This window comes from Ascaphus truei, chromosome 1, assembly GCF_040206685.1.
Source record: "Ascaphus truei isolate aAscTru1 chromosome 1, aAscTru1.hap1, whole genome shotgun sequence".
Classification (NCBI taxonomy): domain Eukaryota; kingdom Metazoa; phylum Chordata; class Amphibia; order Anura; family Ascaphidae; genus Ascaphus; species Ascaphus truei.
Genome location: NC_134483.1, coordinates 120,439,844 through 120,458,934, shown reverse-complemented (window position 1 = coordinate 120,458,934; position 19,091 = coordinate 120,439,844). Strand labels below are relative to the sequence as shown.

The window sequence follows — 19,091 nt, the reverse complement described above, 5'->3', positions numbered from 1 at the left end:
CAGTTGTTCCTGGGCTTTAAATAGGAGGCAGTTGCTCCATGTCCTTGCTTGTACAAAATACCTTGTACCCTGTTCCTGTCTAGCTCTGCCTTTGATCCTGGTTTTGCCTTGCCTGTGTTTGGACTCCTGCTTGTATCTGACTATCCTTGCCTGCCGCCTGCCTCGACCTGGACCTGACTATCCTTGCCTGTGACCTGCCTCAACCCCGGAACCAGATTTGACTACTTTTGCCTGCCACCTGCCTCAAACCTGGAACTGGAATTTGCTATCCCTGCATCCCAGGCCCAGATAAGTGTATAACTCCGTACTTCTGCCCTGCAAGTCCATATCCTGGTTGCAGTCAGCAACGTTACCGATGGCATAAGCTGCACTAAACACTCTCTCTGACAATACACTTGCAGGTGGACAACTCAGCCAATCAACTGCCACCTTTGCAAGAGCAGGCCATGTTTTGTATTTTGCAGCCCACTACTCAAGAGGATCAGATTCAGGAGACAGGAATGAACTATCACCCATATATGCCTCCACCAGGTCCAGTGGTGCTTCTGTGCTATTGCGCTAGTGCGAACCATGCCATAGTGATGGAGCATTTACCATAGGGAAGGGCCACGACTTTGGCTGTTGTTACTGTCACCACCACTACCAAAAGCCACTTGACTTGAGGCAAGAGAGGAAGAAAGTGGTGATGATGACCACCATGTTGTTTTCGGTTTGAGTGTGGAATGTATGCACACTGAGACGGCCCTCTTAGAATATTCATTGACCTCCTCTCCCTGCTTTTCCTCTTTTTCAAATGTGCCCGGACACAATCAATTAGATATTCTTTGCAATTACCCTCAGTCTCTTTCCCATGGGGCAAAAAGTCTTTAATTCTGTCTTTGAACCTAGGGTCAGAGTAGCCTGAAGGTATTCCTCTATGCGTTTCATACTGACAACACAGGGTAATTCCCAAGGCATTGAAGCAATTTATTGAAAAGCAATAAGGTGAGCGCACTCTAACTTAAAAATGAAGAACTGCTCAGATTACTGAGCCAATTGCACACTTGTAGGTGGGCAGATATGCCACAATACCCACAAATAGGGGTGTGCATTGATGTACATCACTCACACTAGGCCGTGTGAGTAGTATTTTCCATCTTGGCTTATATTTCCCATATCCCCTATTTGTGGGTGTTCTGGCATATCTGCCCACCTACAAGTGTGCGATTGGCTCAGTAATCTGAGCAGTTCTTCATTTTTAAGTTAGAGTGCGCTCACCTTATTTCTTTTCACTATTTCCGTTCTTTGTGTATCCAGGAAAGATTCCCGGTTGTTCGAGCAGCCTACAACTGACACCGGAGTAGTGCACCACTCAATTGGTCATGTAGGAGTCAGTTGGATATATGGTAGTATTGTCACTACGTTCAATTGTATTTCCCTGTTATTAGAGTAAGCGCCTTGGTTTCTGTCTGTTCACATTGAAGCAATTTAGCAGTCATTACCAACACATTATTATCAAAATTTTCCTCATCATTGTCGCCATTATGCTGCATATCTATTAATGTTTTTTTTTTTAGAAGGAATATTAGAGAGATGATCTGACTTGTGCCAGTTTCATCACTGCTCACCAAAATAGTGGCTTCCTCAAGGGGCCTGAGCAGCCTGCACAGGTCTCCCATCATATGCCACTGTCTAGGCTGCATTCTCTATAGCAAAATCATTGACCACATTCTGCTGCTCATGGAGGCACTCGAGCATATATAAAGTGGAATTACTGCATGTAGGTGTGACGGGAGCTTTGTGACAGGCTATTAATAATACACAAAAAAATATATATATATCTGGGTTGAACTGGGACGAGACTTAGATATGATAAAATATAATTTATTCCTTGATAAAGGTGAACACACAAAATATACAAATAACAGGCAAAATATAGACACTTACTTAAAGATTAGGACAAGAAAGCCATCAGGATACAGGATGGGCCATTTCTTCCATAATTCAGTTGCAGATGAAGACATCACAGCAATACATGAAGATCATGAAGACCATACATGAAGACAATAGCCCTAGGCTGAGCCTGGTTCTTATACAATTATTTCCCTTTGAACACAACCTAAACCCAGCCCCTCTCATAAACCAGCAGTGACGTTGACAGTTTTCCTCAGAGTAAAACTCCTCCCACCCCACGACGTTTAAAAACTGCTTTTCCCTATCTAAATAACTTCATAACTTCAGTTCAGTAGTACTTACTGGCACGCAAGCCATATTAATGCATTCCGTCACGCATGACGCTCCCAATGAGACTACATATTACCGTGTAATATTAAAATTAAGAGAGATATTTATATCTGGCTCTTAGTATCTGTTAGATATCAAGTGTTTAGAATCATTAGTTGGGGCTCGGTCCTACGAATACACATAAGTAATTTTTAGCACGTTCAGCCGAGGACATCTCATAATATTCTTATATTTAATAAGGTGACCCATTCTGATTTCTCCTTGGGTAACCGCCCCCTGGCCCCCATCAATAAATCTGTTTGAAGCAGGGACCCCTGGGTAGTGGACATTTGTCACCTGGTGTTAGATTTCACACCCAATGCCCCAGACCTCCTGAATCAGAGGCGTTTGTAAGTGTGAGTTATAATGCTCACAACCCACTCTAGCTTCCTGCAAACAGATAGAGTCCTGAGCCTTTGATCAGGGCTGTTTCCTAACCATTTGGTCGCTGACCATTTGCATTTAGTAGGCAGGCATCTTTGAGGGTAATTTAAACACAGGGCTAGAATCACTGTTTTAACATGAACCCTTTCCCTCCCGCAGCAACCCTAGTGTAGGTGTGCAAACACTAGGATAACACAATACAGTTACACAGGGGAATAAGCATTTGGATATTGAAGCGAGGTAAAAACACATTACTGGACCTCAGTCCAGTTAACCCCTTGCTTCCCAGGTGAGGGTAGAGGGTGGCCAATTGGGGTGTAACCCCTTTAATCCCGGGCCAAATCCTCCCCATCGTCACAGTAGGCAACTCCCATTTTTAGCTGGTGACAAGGCAGGTTGTTTTTCTCCTGCAGCTCAGAAAGAGCATTGCGGACTGTGTATTATTGGCTAAAGTGAGCACATATTTGTCTAGCTACAACCAAAATGCTCTGCACATTCCAACACTGAGTTAGGAAATGAGTGACTATTAAATTGAGTACATGGGCAAAACAAGTAATGTGTGTCATGTTGCCTTGTTTAAGTGCTGCAACCAAATTGGACCCATTATCCCCCGCCACAAACCCAACCTCAAGTGCCCTGGCAGTTAGCCACCACTTTATTACTTTCTGTATTTTTGCTAACACATCAGAAGCTGTGTGTGACTATGACACTGCATACATAAAGTGGCATGTCTACAGAACGTCTTGATGCTGCAGATGTTGACTGATTTTTTTTCTCACTACCTTTTGTAGTTTAACAGTAGTAAAACACGACCAATAGGCAGTAACAGTCAGGTAGTCACTGCCTCAATTACCAGTACGTCACAGTGAGGTGTACCCTACTGTGTTAGGGTGTCAACCACCAATGCAACAATTTTGCTGAACAGTTAGGGAAACAAAAGGATTAACCCCTTCCGCAACCCTCCCATGATGCCTAACCACCCATCCTGGGGCAACTACAATACTTTCAGGTCCGGGGACACCCTGCTTCCTGAACTACAGACTCCAGTATGGGGTGCCGGTATCTCCTGCAAGTTTAAATTTCCCAGTCACATGACGCAAGACATTTAAACTTGCAGGAGATACTGGCTCGCAATATAGGGGCCTGTACCTTGGTAAGCATGGTGTCCCCGGACCTGAAATGAATGCAGTTCACCCCCGGAGACCCCTGCTTCAATCAAATGTACTACAATTTTAAATAAATACAGCGCGTTCGCCTGTAAAAGCTTTGCAGGGAGATGCAGCTTATCTCTGTGTAGATCTTACAGACTGGTGAACTGAAATTGTACCTTAGGTCAGCGGTGCGCAAACTGGGGGGCACAACCTCCAGGGGGGGTGCGAGACTGACTGCGGGGGGCGAGGGGTTTACAGAGGCCCGCGCGCTTTCCAAGGGACTTAAATGAAGTGCCGGGGGAGCTGCAGGGCCTCTGTAAACCTGACTTACCTTGGCTCTGGCGGCTTCTTAGACGCGTCGCCATGGCAACGCGGCGTGTGACAGGGAGGGGTGGGGGGTCGCTGAGAGAGGGGAACTGCCGACAGGGGGGCGCAGGGAAAAAAGTTTGTGCCCCCCTGCCTTAGGTCATTTCACTTATAAAGCAAATACAAACTAGTGCGGTATGTCATTTTTTTTAACAAACTGTATAGAAAATACGATTTGCTGTAGTGAATACCGTTTTTTTCACAATTTCATACCTTGACCTATGAACATGCCAACACGCTCGATGTTGCAATTAAATTATTGAAGCTCCTAGAATAGGCCCCACCGTGTTAAACCAGATTGGTATGGAGTACAGAATATGTGCTTGATAATTATATGGTTTGATATGGAATCATCTGATTTGATGGTTCAAAGCTGCAGACCAAGAAATACTCTACATGTGTTAAAAAAATAATAATCAGTTTTGTACTATGAGAAAATACTTGTAGAATGATTTTTTTAAATAACTTTGAATTACATTTGTTATGTATTATAATGTAACAAGCCTTTTCTTTCTATAGCAACCATTTACAAAGTCACATGCCCTTCCTCTTCTGAAACAGAATACTTCTCGGCAGTCATTTATTGAACCCCCGAGCGGAATCTTTGCTGATCGATCGCCAACTTAGCTAATTACTTATTATTGGGTGGATTGTATTAATGCACATATTAAATGGGGAAAAAAATAAAAACAATTTAAAATGGCATCTTGGACTGCTGCTTTAAGTTTTTATTTGTTGCATCCCTTCATATTATTTTGTATAGAGTATGCTGTTTTACACTTTCTTCTTTTTTTTTTTATTCTATTTTTATTTGTTGTACACTTTTTTTAAATTAAAGCTACCATAAAGTTTTAAATGCGTCAGGCATGTATTCATAGAATACATAACGTACATTTGTTTCTGAAACTTTATGCTGCTTCTCAAAGCAGCAATCCAAGCGTTTTCTTTACATAGGATTGAGGCAGGGGGTGTCCGGGGCTGAACCCCATTCATTTAATCTCCACTGAGCCCTGTTTCTGGACGTAGGTGCTAGTAGCCACTCTGGGTTCACTTTTCAAAGCTCCCCCGGACAAATAGGAAATTCCATCACCAGGTGCAGCTCCCAATTGGCCCGCGTGATGCGCAAGCTTTAAAAACTGCAGAGAGATACTGCACCCCCTTTGGAAGTAAATATCTCTGGAAGCAGGATATCCTCACAACTCAAATAAATGGGGGGCTCAGCTATGGCAAAGCCCTTCTTTAATCCTGCTTAAAAATGTAAAAAGCGGGAACTGCTCCTTTAAGGCAGCATTTCTTCTCAATCTGTTCTCCCGTGATCGATCAGCAAAGATCCTGCTTCCCGGGGCATGCAATATGGCCGCCTGTTTCAAAAGAGGAAGCTTTGTAGCTTTCTCAGTGGTTGCTGCTGTATAGCAACCCGAGGCAGCTTAATACATAAAAAAACAATAGAGTGAAACAAAATGCGCTAAGTAGTACCTAATACTACACAGCTGATTTATTTTTAAAAATCTTTGGATTTTGAATGAAATGCTGCTTTAAATTAAGACTACTCTATATAGAAACAATATAGTAAAACTACTGCTGTAGGGGTATATATATATATATATATATATATATATATATATATATATATATATATATATATACACATGAAGGTCAGTCAGCACACTGCAGTAGAAAAGGTTATAATAGCAGATGCTAGTCCCATAGAAAATAAGTATGATACGAACCAATCCAAACCAATCCAAAGCTTACGTGTATTTCATGTTGTGAATATAGATTTTTGGATTAACCCCGTGCGGTGTGCTGTCTCTTTACTGGTCTTTGGATTGGTTCGTATCATATATATATATATATATATATATATATATATATATATATATATAGATAGATAGACGTTGTGGTAACCAGGGGAATCCTGATGACCAAAGAAGACAGCACACCGCAAAGATGATACAAAAAAGTGTATTATGAAACACAGGGCCGCCAACGTTTCGGTCCTCGTAGAGGGACCTTCCTCAGGGCTGCCCTTTTTTGTATCATCTTTGCGGTGTGCTGTCTTCTTTGGTCATCAGGATTCCCCTGGTTACCACACGTCTATATGTTGCATATGGGACAAGCATCTGCCTTCCAACCAAAACGTGAGTGCAAATCTCCATACCATGACTATATATATATATATATATATATATATATATATATATATATATATATATATATGAATAAAGGGACAGTCACTCCTATATGCAAAAAAGTGAAATTTATTGACTAACGTTTCGGTCCCCACTGGGACCTTTCTCAAGCCCCGTCCACTGCCGTTTCAGGACCAGCCACATCATGTGCTCCATCCAGGAGTGGACCTCGGGACTGTAAAGGTTAATTTTTTCAAGTGCGCTGAATATTTTTAATATCATAATAATTAACACTACTACAATTTGGTAATACTTTTATTGCACAAACAAATTCATACATTTCAAAGCCAGAAATGAACAGTTGTTTTTTTTGTATCCACGCCATTGTTTATTAACAAACGTCAATGTGTCATTATTCTATCCCTTGAGGGCGGAGAATCCACATTATCTCCATATGTGGGCTGCATCGTTGGGAAAAGGTATGATGAGGAGTAATAGGACGATGGATGGTGAGCGTCTTCTGGAAATAAATACGCTGAAGTCTAAAAAGAAATAAATATATATAATATATCTTTTTTCTAATACTAAGGTGTATATTCATAAATGTTCAATAGCTTTTATTACTCATATTTTTTTACCAGCACTAACATCTGTAGTTTGACAATAATCTGGTGGAAATTCAATACACCCAAATGGAAATAAAAATGTGTGCAAAGTCTTATTCCTCAGAAAATGTAGAGCAATAGTTTTCACTTCTGTTGCATTCATATTACATGACATACTAAAAATTCTTTGGTTCCCCTTTTTTTTGGCCAAGACAGAATCAAAATAGGAGAAAGATTAACATTTCTTTGAAGTTAACTCAAATTGCGCCAGACATTTTTTTTTACTTGTAGAAGAATCTCTGGAGCTGAACGGTAGTAATTTGTGCTCCTGGGAATCCCTGGTCCCCAAGATACTTACCAAAGAAGGGGTTGGCGGTTACTTCCTGATATTTAAATCACCAGCGTCAAGGGTCAATAGGAAGCCGCGACAGATGAAATTGCGGCTTCCTATTGGCCTGTGACTTAAACGCCATTTTGTTTTCCCAGGAGGGGATGCTAAACGCGGCACATTCCCCGGTAACCAGGAGGTCCCGGGGCTTCAATTAACGCTGTTCAGCTCTGAAGACTTGTATTTTTACGTAAAAATATTTTCTGACACAATATGAATTAAATGCAAAGAAATGTAAAATTCCAGAGGACCTGCTTCCCATTTATGGAGGAAGGGGGGGGGGGGGGGGAAAGGGGCGGGGGGGAAACAACAAAAACTAATCTAACTTGAACCTAAGAAAATAACTATTAGCTATATATATATATATATATATATATATATATATAATATATATATATATATATATATATATATATATATATATATATATATATATATATATATATAATGTGATTAAAACATACATGCTTGGAGGCGAAAGTAAATTTAGTGTAACTAAGAGTGCTACGTACAAAATTAATTTTATCTGTGGGAGAGGGAAGCCTTGACTGTGCAAATTCTTGTTGAAACACTGTGACATCACATAAATGAGTAGCTGGGGGTAATTTAATCCCCCTCCTCCCCCCCAACATCTAGGTGTCAGGTTTTGGTAAATAAACATCAATCATCCAAATGTAACCCCTTAAATATGCAACTGTTATTAGTACATGTTGGTCTTAGGAATGATTGCCCCTGTAAACTTCACCTTTTATTGATTGCTGGCTAACAAACATTTACACTACAACAATGCATTTAACAACCCCCATACAGCCTGCCATCCTTGGTCTCTCCCTGTGCTAAGGATTGGAGGATGTGCAGTTTTGGTTAATACAATAGAGCATGCTGAATATTTGCTCCCATTCATACAATTTACTGTATTGTAAACAACTTTTACATGCCTGTATATACTGATTCAAGGGATGACAAGAGAAAAGCTCGAGCAAATACATCAACATATTCCCTTGCATAGTTGATTCCAGTAAGGATAAATTAAAAACCTCTCTCATTCTCTAACTTTCTGCAAGTTCATTTTGTGAACTGTTACCCAAGAACTGTGTGTAAATCAGTTGTGTGTAATGTTCAAACTGTGATACTCTGTAAACATACCAAAGGAGGGTATTTGTAGAACACAGAATTGTTGGGGTCAATGGGAAAAAGGCTGTGTGTATCTGCATCTCTTGCGTTTACAAGGCGGACATACAATTCTGCATATTCCAACTAAAAAAACAGAAATAAATTAATGGTACATTCATTATTTGGTGTAGTAAAAGAAACCAATCTGGATAATCTCTAACAGAGCTCATTTTAAAATCAGTTTACACATTTTAATCAACGGAAAACAAATAGAGGGATGCACATATGTACATGTAGAAGAAAACAAATATTCCCAATACTGTATTATTTATTTATTTATAAAATATTTTACCAGGAAGTAATACATTGAGAGTTACCTCTCGTTTTCAAGTATGTCCTGGGCACAGAGTAAAACAAATAATACATGGTTACAAATACAGTTACATAAATGAACAAGGTATACATTTATATACAAGACATTGCATGCACAGTTAAAGAAAATATATATTATGAGCGTATGAAACAGTTACAGACCAGATTAAAGTGTGAGACAGCCTTAGATTTGAAAGAACTTAAGCTGGTGGTGGATATGAGAGTCTATGGTAGGTTGTTCCAGTTTTGGGGTGCACGGAAGGAGAAGGAGGAACGTCCGGATACTTTGTTGAGTCTTGGGACCATGAATAGTCTTTTGGAGTCTGATCTCAGGTGATAGGTACTGCATGTGGTAGGGGTGAGGAGCTTGTTCAGGTAGCTGGGTAGCTTGCCCAGAAAGTATTTGAGGGTGAGACAGGAAAGGTGAACTTTGCGCCTAGACTCTAGTGATGACCAATCTAGTTCTTTGAGCATTTCGCAGTGATGTGTGTTGTAGTTGCATTGGAGAACAAAACGACAAATTGAATTGTAGAGGGTGTCAAGTTTGCTAAGGTGGGTTTGAGGAGCCGAGCCATATACTATGTCTCCATAGTCAATAATTGGCATTAGCATCTGCTGTGCAATACGCTTTCTGACCAGGAGACTTAGGGAGGATTTGTTCCTGTAAAGTACCCCTAGTTTGGCATAGGTCTTGGTTGTCAGGGTATCAATGTGCATCCCGAATGTTAAGTGGGAGTCAAACCATAAGCCCAGGTATTTAAAACTAGTGACAGGTGTTAGGGTGGTTTTAGCGTTGGTTCTAATCAGGAGCTCAGTCACTGGAAGCTTTACAAATTTAGTCTTGGTCCCAAATACCATTGTTACAGTCTTGTCAGTGTTTAAAAACAGTTTGTTTTGGGAAATCCAGTTTTCGAGTCTCAAAAAGTCAGACTGAAGTATGTGTTGAAGGTCAGAGAGGCTATGGCTGTGTGCATACAGGATTGTGTCATCTGCATACATGTGTATTGAGGCTTCCTTACAAGCTGTGGGAAGATCATTAATGAACACTGAGAAGAGTAGGGGCCCCAGAACAGAGCCTTGCGGGACACCACAGGTGATATCCAGGGGGTTGGAGTTAGAGCCTGAGATGGACACATGTTGGGATCTTCCTGATAGGTAGGACTGAAACCAGTTTAAAGCATGTTTCCCTATTCCAGAGCTCTGGAGTTTGTTAAGCAGGATAGCATGATCAACTGTGTCAAAAGCCTTTGCAAAATCTAGGAATACTGCACCAGTGAGTTGTCCCCGTTCCATTCCACACTGGATTTCATTGCAAACTTTTAGCAGGGTAGTTACGGTGGAGTGTTTGGGACGAAACCCAGACTGGAATTGGCTAGGGAAATTTGTCTTGGTGTAGAACTCGCTTAATTGGGAGTGGACACATTTTTCCATAACTGTATCATGATAGCAATGAATAATCTGCCAAATTATATGTAAATAAAGAAGAATAGCTGTTTCATAACCATATGTTTAATTTTTTGTGACTGGCACTGAGTTTGAAGCAGGGGAGCCTGGTTCAATTCCCGGGGTCGGCTCCTTGTGACCTTGGGCAAGTCACTTTATCTCCCTGTGCCTCAGGCACCAAAAACATAGATTGTAAACTCAATGGGGCAGGGACCTGTGCCTGCAAAATGTCTCTATAAAGCGCTACATAAAACTAGCAGCGCTATACAAGAACAAATAATTATTATTATTATTTTATCGTGTTGGTGCTCTGTAAAATCATTGTGAGATCTGCCTAATAAATCTGCATTAAATGTATTTAATTTGGAAAAACAAACTCCCATATTTGGCAAACACACTAAGTACCAAAGTTGGGTATTGAAGTAAATGGAACTAAACATGGCATTACATGAGTGTTTAGTGAATCCCAGCATAAAACATGAAGCAGGAAAATCCATTTCTGACTATACACCTGTGTGGAGCGCAATTTGAAAAACTTTTGGAGTTCATATCAATATCTGCCTGCCCCACATGTTATATTTTAATTAACAACACATACCACTGTATAGATAAAACGACTGAATTGATTTGTTTAAGAAAAAATAACTATAACGATAAGCATACATTGCATTCATTAAAAAATATACCAAACTGTACTTAGGGGTCGCAAAACAAATTTGGCCAAAGCTTGTTAAATCTTCTTCAAAATGATTGAACAATCTACCAATTTTAAAGGATGTACCATAAACGTACCAACAATTCTAACTCTAAATATAAACATAAAATCATATGACATCTGTAATAAGGCTCAAATGTGAATAATTGTTAAAGACTTGGAAACAATTATGACTCAGGAAAAGACCCTCCTAGAGCCAGAACATACTTCTAGTCATGAGAGTAGCCTACTCACTTCCTAATTCTGATCTAGAACTTAAAAAAAAAAAATAGTAAATCAGTATGAGGAAAATCACTCATGTCAGGGGTGCCCAAAATGTGGTTCTTACTGAGTTTGGTAGTGGTACCTAGAGCCACTTCAAATGTATTTCATGCAGTTCTGATCTGCAGCCCATGTCTCTATCTATTACTATTCGTACATCAGTACTGACGGTTGATTTGTGAGATTGAGATAACTGGAAAAGGCAACCCAGATACAGCTATATAAAGCGATATAAAGCCATATAAAGGCATACTCAATGAATTGCCCAAAAATTTATTAGTAATGTCATTTATTAGTTATATACATTTATAGGAGATGATAAAAGTCCTCATGCATAAACCTTAAGAAGTGCAGTATACGGTTATTCAGTCCCAGATAAGCAATTATTTTGTTTTTGTCCATGAGTATGCGTGTGTCAATAGATATTAAATGTTACTCTATTTAGTGCTGGGGTGCTAAAACATTGCAAAGTACTGCAACAAAGAAGACACACACACACACACACACACACACACACAAAATGCACAAATGGTAAATAGTTAAAAAAGAACATCTAGATCTTTAAATAGTGATAAAGTGCAGTAGTAGAGGAGCACAAGGTGAACGTAGTTTTATACATCACAGAACATATATAAGACACTTATGATGTATTCGTTCACTTGCACGTTCAAATAGCATAAAAGCAGAACAATGGCTTTAGTGAAGTTCTGCATCCAGACAGTGTTAGTAAACTGACAGCATTAACTCCACCACATATCATGCTCACTGTATCCGTGTAGTGCAGAGGAAGCTGCTCAGTCAGACGATAACATCACCTCCAGAGTAGCACCTGGCACGCGGATTGTTTCCCCAGCTATCTCAATGTTTGTGGTTCTCGCTGCTGGCACCTTTGGCATACTATTAGATATATCTGATCAAAAAATCATTTTTTTTTTTTTAAATCCAGTTTGATTTCCTTTTTTTATTTATATTGCCTGTTTCAGTCAGTGCTTCTTTGTCTTATTTGGAGGTGTTACATGCAGCTTTTCTGGTCTATGGATTGTGGTATTTATTTATGTGTATATTGATAAACAGAGATAAGAATGTACACTATTGTGCTCCTCCACACAATTGTTAACCCTGAAATGGTCTGTGAAAGGCAAATGTGCAGAACATCTCAGTTGTAAAGCCCTGAAAATCCTTCTTCAAACCTGTCCTAGTTTAAAATGAAATTCAGCAGGGTTACACCAAAACAAGTGATGAATTTACTTTTTTCGTTTTATTCTAACAAACCAATGCAATTTCCACAGCACCAACATCATATCTGGTAACACGTGCCCTGTACACACTGAGTGCAGCCATTGTAAATCTGTTTTCCCTAAATGCTAGTACTATAAAAGAAAGTTATCACTACTTCATCTTCTATTAAAAAACAGAAAAGGGATTTACTGTTTAGTTACACTTCTCTTTAGGAAGTAATTTTGATTAGAGCGAGCGAGAGAGTTCTAGATTATAGATCTTGCCTCAGTTAAATGCAGAATTGTAAACAAAACGGTACCTGAGGTACTCCATTCAATGCTCCTGTAGTCAATGAGGGTTTGACTGGAAGAATCCGGATTGGAACCTTCCACTGTCCACTAATGACTCTGTTTTGGTAGTCAAAAATGTCAAGTTTTACCCAGCCTCGAGGGATTAAGCGACTCACTTCCTGTCCGTAAGGATCATATCCTCCCGATGCTTGCAGCTCTATTATTAAGGATATATTTGGAGATGGTCGCACCCTAAAATAAATTGAAAAATAATAAATATATCAACTAGTAAAATGAATACTAAAGTTGTACCAGTATACTATTTTCAAGAGCAAATATATAATATTACTAAATATAATATAACTAACCCTTCTTTATTTTGTTAAGGTGTGTGCTCAGATAAATACTGTTTAAAATATATTATTATTTAAAGTAGTAAATTCATAATAATGTACTGTAGTTTTAAAGGAACAATAATAATGGTAACTTTATAATTTCATAAATAATGTCCACCTCTGCTGAGGTTTTGAAATATGTTTGAGATCAATTTAATGGAAGATATTGATCAAACATATTTATATGGCTGCATTAAGTCATTGCCTAATCTATTGGAAGATATTGGAATTCTTTGTATAGGAACATTAAGAAGTTATAATCATTTCCCAATGTTTCTTCTTTCCCATTCAATGTTCTAAGCATGACAACAATGTAGTTGACATATTTCCAATGTTTGTTGTTGTTTAAATGGGGGAAAAAAATTATCTCACATAAGAATTTGATCTGTTTCATGAAAGTCTATTTATTGCATCAACAATTTGGCATACACAAATATTTAGGAGTGAAATCTCAACCAATAAAATACCTTTCATTGTTTGTCATTGCATATTTGCAGACTTGGTAGGATGACTATAATTACAGTCAAATTATGTTTTTTTTTAATGAAATTGATTAGAATGTTTTATTTTAATATGTCTATCTTTGGGTGGCTTATAGCATTCATTAAAACATTTCGGGAATATGTTAAAAAATTACAGGCATAACAAAAAATGCATAAGTGTATCACATTTCATTTCACTTCATCACCACAATAACACCCATTTAAATCTTGTTTTTAGAGTTCTTCCGCTTCTTCAATTCTTCTTCTTATATCAACATTCTATTTATTAGGGAGAAGGAGCGGCTCAGTGAGTAAAGACACTAACTGGCACTCTGTTTAACGCAGGCGAACCTGGTTCAATTCCCAGTGTCGGCTCCTTGTGACCTTGGGCAAGTCACTTTATCTCCCTGTGCCTCAGGCACAAACAAAACATAGATTGTAAGCTCCATGGGGCAGGGACCTGTGCCTGCAAAATGTCTCTGTAAAGCGCTATTAAAACTAGCAGCGCTATCCAAGAACAAACAATTATTATTATAAGAGCTATAACCCGCTCCCTAAATCTCACCTTACAGTAACTGAATAATGAATTCAATGGAAGTCATTGAGTGTACATAATTAACATTCCTAGAGAGCACATACCTGGGCACAGCCTGCTTTGTAGCTAAAACAGCCATGTTCTGCTTCTTCTTGTCATTGAAAGAGAACACATTTCCAGCATCGCAATATACAGGAGGGAGGGGTGAAGGGCTTCCCATCTCCTGCCCCCCACTGCAAAGATTCACAACTAAGCGGCAAACTCGGTAGGATGGGTCAAGCCCAACAAGAAAGTCATAAAACACCACAAAACCAGCACTGAAAATCAAAAGAAAGCGACATCAATTTAAACAGTTGTAATTAAAAGCAACAATCCCCCAGAACCAAAATATTTCTTCTAGTTTTGTTACAGAATCGGTTCTTGAAACATTAACTTTATGTACTGGTCCCTGTTGGCGAGTTTAAGCCTTACTCCCACGGGCAAATAGGAAGCCGTAATGCACAACCCCCAGTGATGATCTTTACTTTTACTTTCATTTTACCGGCACATAAAAAGGTAACTATCTCGGGAACAGGAGCATCCACAGAGCTGGGGCATGTGTGGTTTAGGTCCCACAGGCTCCCCAGATTCTGTAAAAAATAATCCAAAAATGGGGGATTGCAGCTTTACACTATATGGAAAGTGAATTATGAAACAGCATCAACAGTTTATGTAGGAGCACTTACATAGGATCATATGGAGCAGGTTCCAGCCCATGATTACAGTTCAGTAGGCGCTTTGCAAGATTTGGGGTCTCAAGCCTGTTTTCTTCCTGTAACATTGGAATCACCATTTAATTTGCCATATTCCGTATGTTGAGCAATATTTATTTACAATTGTTACGTTAAAAAAATGATTGACATAAAATGAACAAAAACATGTACAGTATAGCCTGTGGTTACCACAGGCGGGAATGTAGGCATGGCTTGCTGAGGAACGGCTCTGACAGTTCCAGAGGTTTTCATGCGCCGTTTTAGCTTCTGGATGTCTAACTCTTGCTTTAAAATGTCCAGTTCCGCATTGAGGGTCTTTATTTTTTGCTTTGTGTGCTCTTTGATGAATACTGGCAGCTCTAGATCTTTTTCCCTTTCTGAAAGATAAACACATAAAAGCTAAAAAAAAAAAAAAAAACCCCAACATTTTAAATGGACTATTTAGCAAATAGCATAGCATGTTATAATACTGTACCATTTTAATAGACTAATAGGAGAATTCTTCATAGTGATTGTTATGCACAAACATTTCAGACATTACAAGTAATAATAATAATATTTTTTGTTCCTGTATAGCATGGACAATGTAAGCAGTGTTGGGCATTGAAGTTTTCAGACACAGATTTTGGTGCCAGAGACACTCAGAGGAAAAGGGTGGCGGCGGATTTTTTCCCCTTATCACAAGAGAATATCAATATAGCATTTTGTTCTGCTCATATTTATTTTGCATTTGGTAACAAATGTTATCTTCAGGTACAAGGAAGCCACATGTGCTCCCACCTATGCAAATCTTTACTTAAATTGGTGGGAACAAAGGAAAGTTTTTAGTAAAAAAGATGACATTTATACAGCACACATATTGGTCACAACTTAAAGCTATATTGACCACATATTGGGACACAATGATGATGTTTTAGGAGATTACCCTCTTATGACTGGGAGAAGAGCTTTATCTATAAAGGGACCTTTTGGTAAATAGTAATTTCAAAGGGTTGAAATGTAAAGGAAATGGGTTAATTACTAATTTAAAGGGAATGTACAAGTGTGGAAGATGTGTAGCATGTAAATACACAAATGAGATCAAGGAATTTACTAATGAGGAGACCAAACATTATCCTATACAATCTTTTATGAATTGTAGAATTTGTGTGGTATATATCTTAAGTTGCACATGTCTTAGAGTGTATGTTGGCAAAAGAATATATGAATTGAGAAAAGGGATGCTGAAACATGCAAATAACATATACAATCAGTCAGAAAAAAGTGCAGTTGTGTGGCAGTTCAGGGCTGTTCATAACAGTTCATGTGCAGCCTTGAAAATAGCAGGAATTGAAATGATTAATTTGGGGATTTGTAAGTGCAATTTGGATAGCACACATCTCCAAACTCAATGGATTTTTACATTTTATATTTTAGCTCCCATGGGCCTCAATGAAGAGACTATGTATTATGCTTTCTTTGTATTTTATTTATTGTATAGAATTGTTTTCTTTTTCTTGCTGATTTATTTCGTTTAGCACTTCCGGTGAAATGGATATACATATGTACCGCATATGTTGAAGTCATGAGATTGGACCCGCAAAACCTACTTTGGAGCAAGCAAAATTGCATCGGTTAGTCGAGCGATCCGTTGTGTAGGGTGGGAGTGAAAAAGAAGATCACCTTTAGAAGCAGTTCAAACAGGCCTGAAATCACGAATGAACATTAAACATTTACGCAACTATTCTACTGATAAATCACGCAAGCGATAGAAAATACCTTGTGCAATATAATTGCACAGCTGGAATAAAATGATGCTGGAACCAGTCCTCAAAAAGGCTCCCTGTTACCCAAGCCTTATGGTTGGACTTCCAAATCACTGGAAGTGTGCTCTTTGCAAAACCCTTGAATGCCCTAGGGCAGGACTGCACAACATACGGCACCCGGTGCAGGGGGGAGAGTGATGTGAGGTGCAGGGGAGGGAGAGTGATGTGAGTTGCAGGGGGGGGAGAGTGATGTGAGGTGCAGGGGGGGAGAGTGATGTGAGGTACAGGGGGGGAGAGTGATGTGAGGTGCAGGGGGGTACAGTGATGTGAGGTGCAGGGTGGGGAGAGTGATGTGAGGTGCAGGGGGGGACAGAGATGTGAGGTGCAGAGGGGGGAGAGTGATGTGAGGTGCAGGGGGGAGAGTGATGTGAGGTGCAGGGAGGGGAGAGTGATGTGAGTTGCAGGGGGGAGTGATGTGAGGTGCAGGGGGGAGATTGTGTATGGGTGAGGGGGAGAGATGGGGGTATGAGAGATCGCTGGGGAGTCTCGCAAAGGTTGATGATGGGTTTTTGGGGGAGATATGAGGATGATGATGAAGGGTGCTGGGGGAGATATATATGTGGATGATGATGCGACGTGCTGGAGGAGAGATGATGATGATGATGATGATGATGATTTTACCCGTGCGGCCCAAAGCTTTTTTTCCTTGGAGCAGTTCGGCCCTTCTCACTGTACAAGTTGTGCAGGCCTGCCCTAGGGTTTTCTGCATGGTAAACAAGCAAAGGTGTTAGCTTGAAATCACCTGCAGCATTTGATCCAAGCAGAAGAGTCAGCCGGTCCTTTTCAACTTTAAAATCGGGCATAGATCTTTCCTCTTTGCAATGTAGCTTCTACTGGGCATTTTCTTCTAGTAGAGCCCAGTCTCATCTGCATTGAATACTTGACGAGCGCAATAGCCACCATCCTCTATAATTTTGGCTAATGTAACAGGGAAGGTTTTAGCTCCCTCCTCATCAGCACTAGCAGCTTCACCGGTCACTTTAATGTTATGCAGGTTTGCCCTCTCTTTAAACCGCATAAACCAGACCCTACTTGCAGTGAACGTTTCATTAGTGGATCCTTTTCCATGCTAGTGCTTAATGCCTTCATAAAGACTGAAAGCCTTCGTCTGAATTAAGGCTAAACTAATGGGGCACATGACGCTGGGCTTGATCTTCCAGCCATATGATGAGGAGTTTTTCTACCTCAGCATTATGCCCTACACGTTGCCTTACTGTTGTATCTTGCATGGGAGCTGAGCCATTAATCTGTTTCAAGATTCTTTCCTTATCTTTTATAATTGTCACAACAGTTGCGCGAGGTATATCCAAGGCACGTCCAATTTCTGTATTCATCTCTCCTTTCTCAGAGCACTTTATGGTGTTTAGTTTTGTCTCTTAAGTAACAGATTTTCTATTACGTTTTTGAGCAACATCACTATGCTTTTTGCTTTTATCAGACATGGTTAAGGGCCTAAAATACACCACTAAAACTTTACACTGACTGTTCTGAATGATTTCCCTGACCTGCAGCCATCTGATTGGCCACTTGTTGCAACTTTTGCAAAGCATCGTAAGAGCATCAGATAAGTCGTTCAGGGGTCGTAAAACCGCCCATAGGGATGCATTGCATAGCGTCGGATAAGCCATTCGTCGTAAAACGAAGCGTCATAAAACGAGGACCGCCTGTATACAGTATGACAGATTGGAAGATTTATGGCACAGTGCACCTTATGCCTTATGAGCGGATTTCCAGCTTGCAGTTTAATATACCCTCAGGAGGAATGCCATGTGAATAGGATGTTCAGAACCTTTGCAATGGAACCAGTGGAACCCCCAAGGCCTGTTTGTTTATAACTAGGTTGGAACCATGCAAGTGGAGATCATCTTTCCACATAATTCCTGATGAATAACTGGAGCTAAGGTATAAACGGAACTATAGTCATTTCTCACTTTTCTCGATGTGGACTTTTCATAGAGACTCTTTTTGCGGTAACTAATTTTAGAAATGTGTTTAATCATTTACTTTATGACGGGTTACTGGCACCTGTCTCTTTACTGTATTTGTTAATTCATTTGTATATTTTAAACTGCTATTAGAAAATAAAGGAACAATTATTTTTAAAACACAATCAATGTCTAAATCTATAGGAACTATAAAACGAGAGCATCAAAATAAAAATACCATAGTTTTCAATGAAATTCTTCTCTCTGATAAATCTGAGCCAGTTTTTTTGTGCTCCAATATTCCTAAGTTTTCAGTAACTTTTGATAGATAGATCCACATATGTAAGAAAGGGGTCATCACTTTTTATCTACATTATCCTGACTTGTCATTAATGTATTACTGTATAGAATTAATCCATACAAATATAGAGCATCTATATTGGTGAAGCTAAAATGTGTTTATCTATGTTAAAAAAAGGACATATATAATGGAAACA

General features: G+C 39.4%; 1 protein-coding gene across 3 annotated transcripts in view; it reads right to left on the bottom strand.

Moving 5' to 3' along the window:
• Positions 1 to 6,588: 6,588 nt before the first annotated feature.
• Positions 6,589 to 19,091, bottom strand: part of LOC142491530 (coiled-coil domain-containing protein 17-like) — a 75,333-nt gene continuing 62,830 nt past the window's right edge. For 2 of the 3 annotated variants that reach the window (XM_075594237.1, XM_075594254.1), the window contains exons 9-14: positions 15,036 to 15,241; positions 14,838 to 14,923; positions 14,217 to 14,429; positions 12,730 to 12,952; positions 8,435 to 8,545; positions 6,589 to 6,837 (exon numbers count right to left, since the gene is read on the bottom strand). In XM_075594237.1, the coding sequence (XP_075450352.1) occupies positions 6,697 to 6,837; positions 8,435 to 8,545; positions 12,730 to 12,952; positions 14,217 to 14,429; positions 14,838 to 14,923; positions 15,036 to 15,241 (980 nt within the window). In that variant the 3' untranslated portion in view covers positions 6,589 to 6,696. The remainder of the gene's footprint in view (positions 6,838 to 8,434; positions 8,546 to 12,729; positions 12,953 to 14,216; positions 14,430 to 14,837; positions 14,924 to 15,035; positions 15,242 to 19,091) is intronic. The other variant, XM_075594247.1, reaches the window with a different exon arrangement.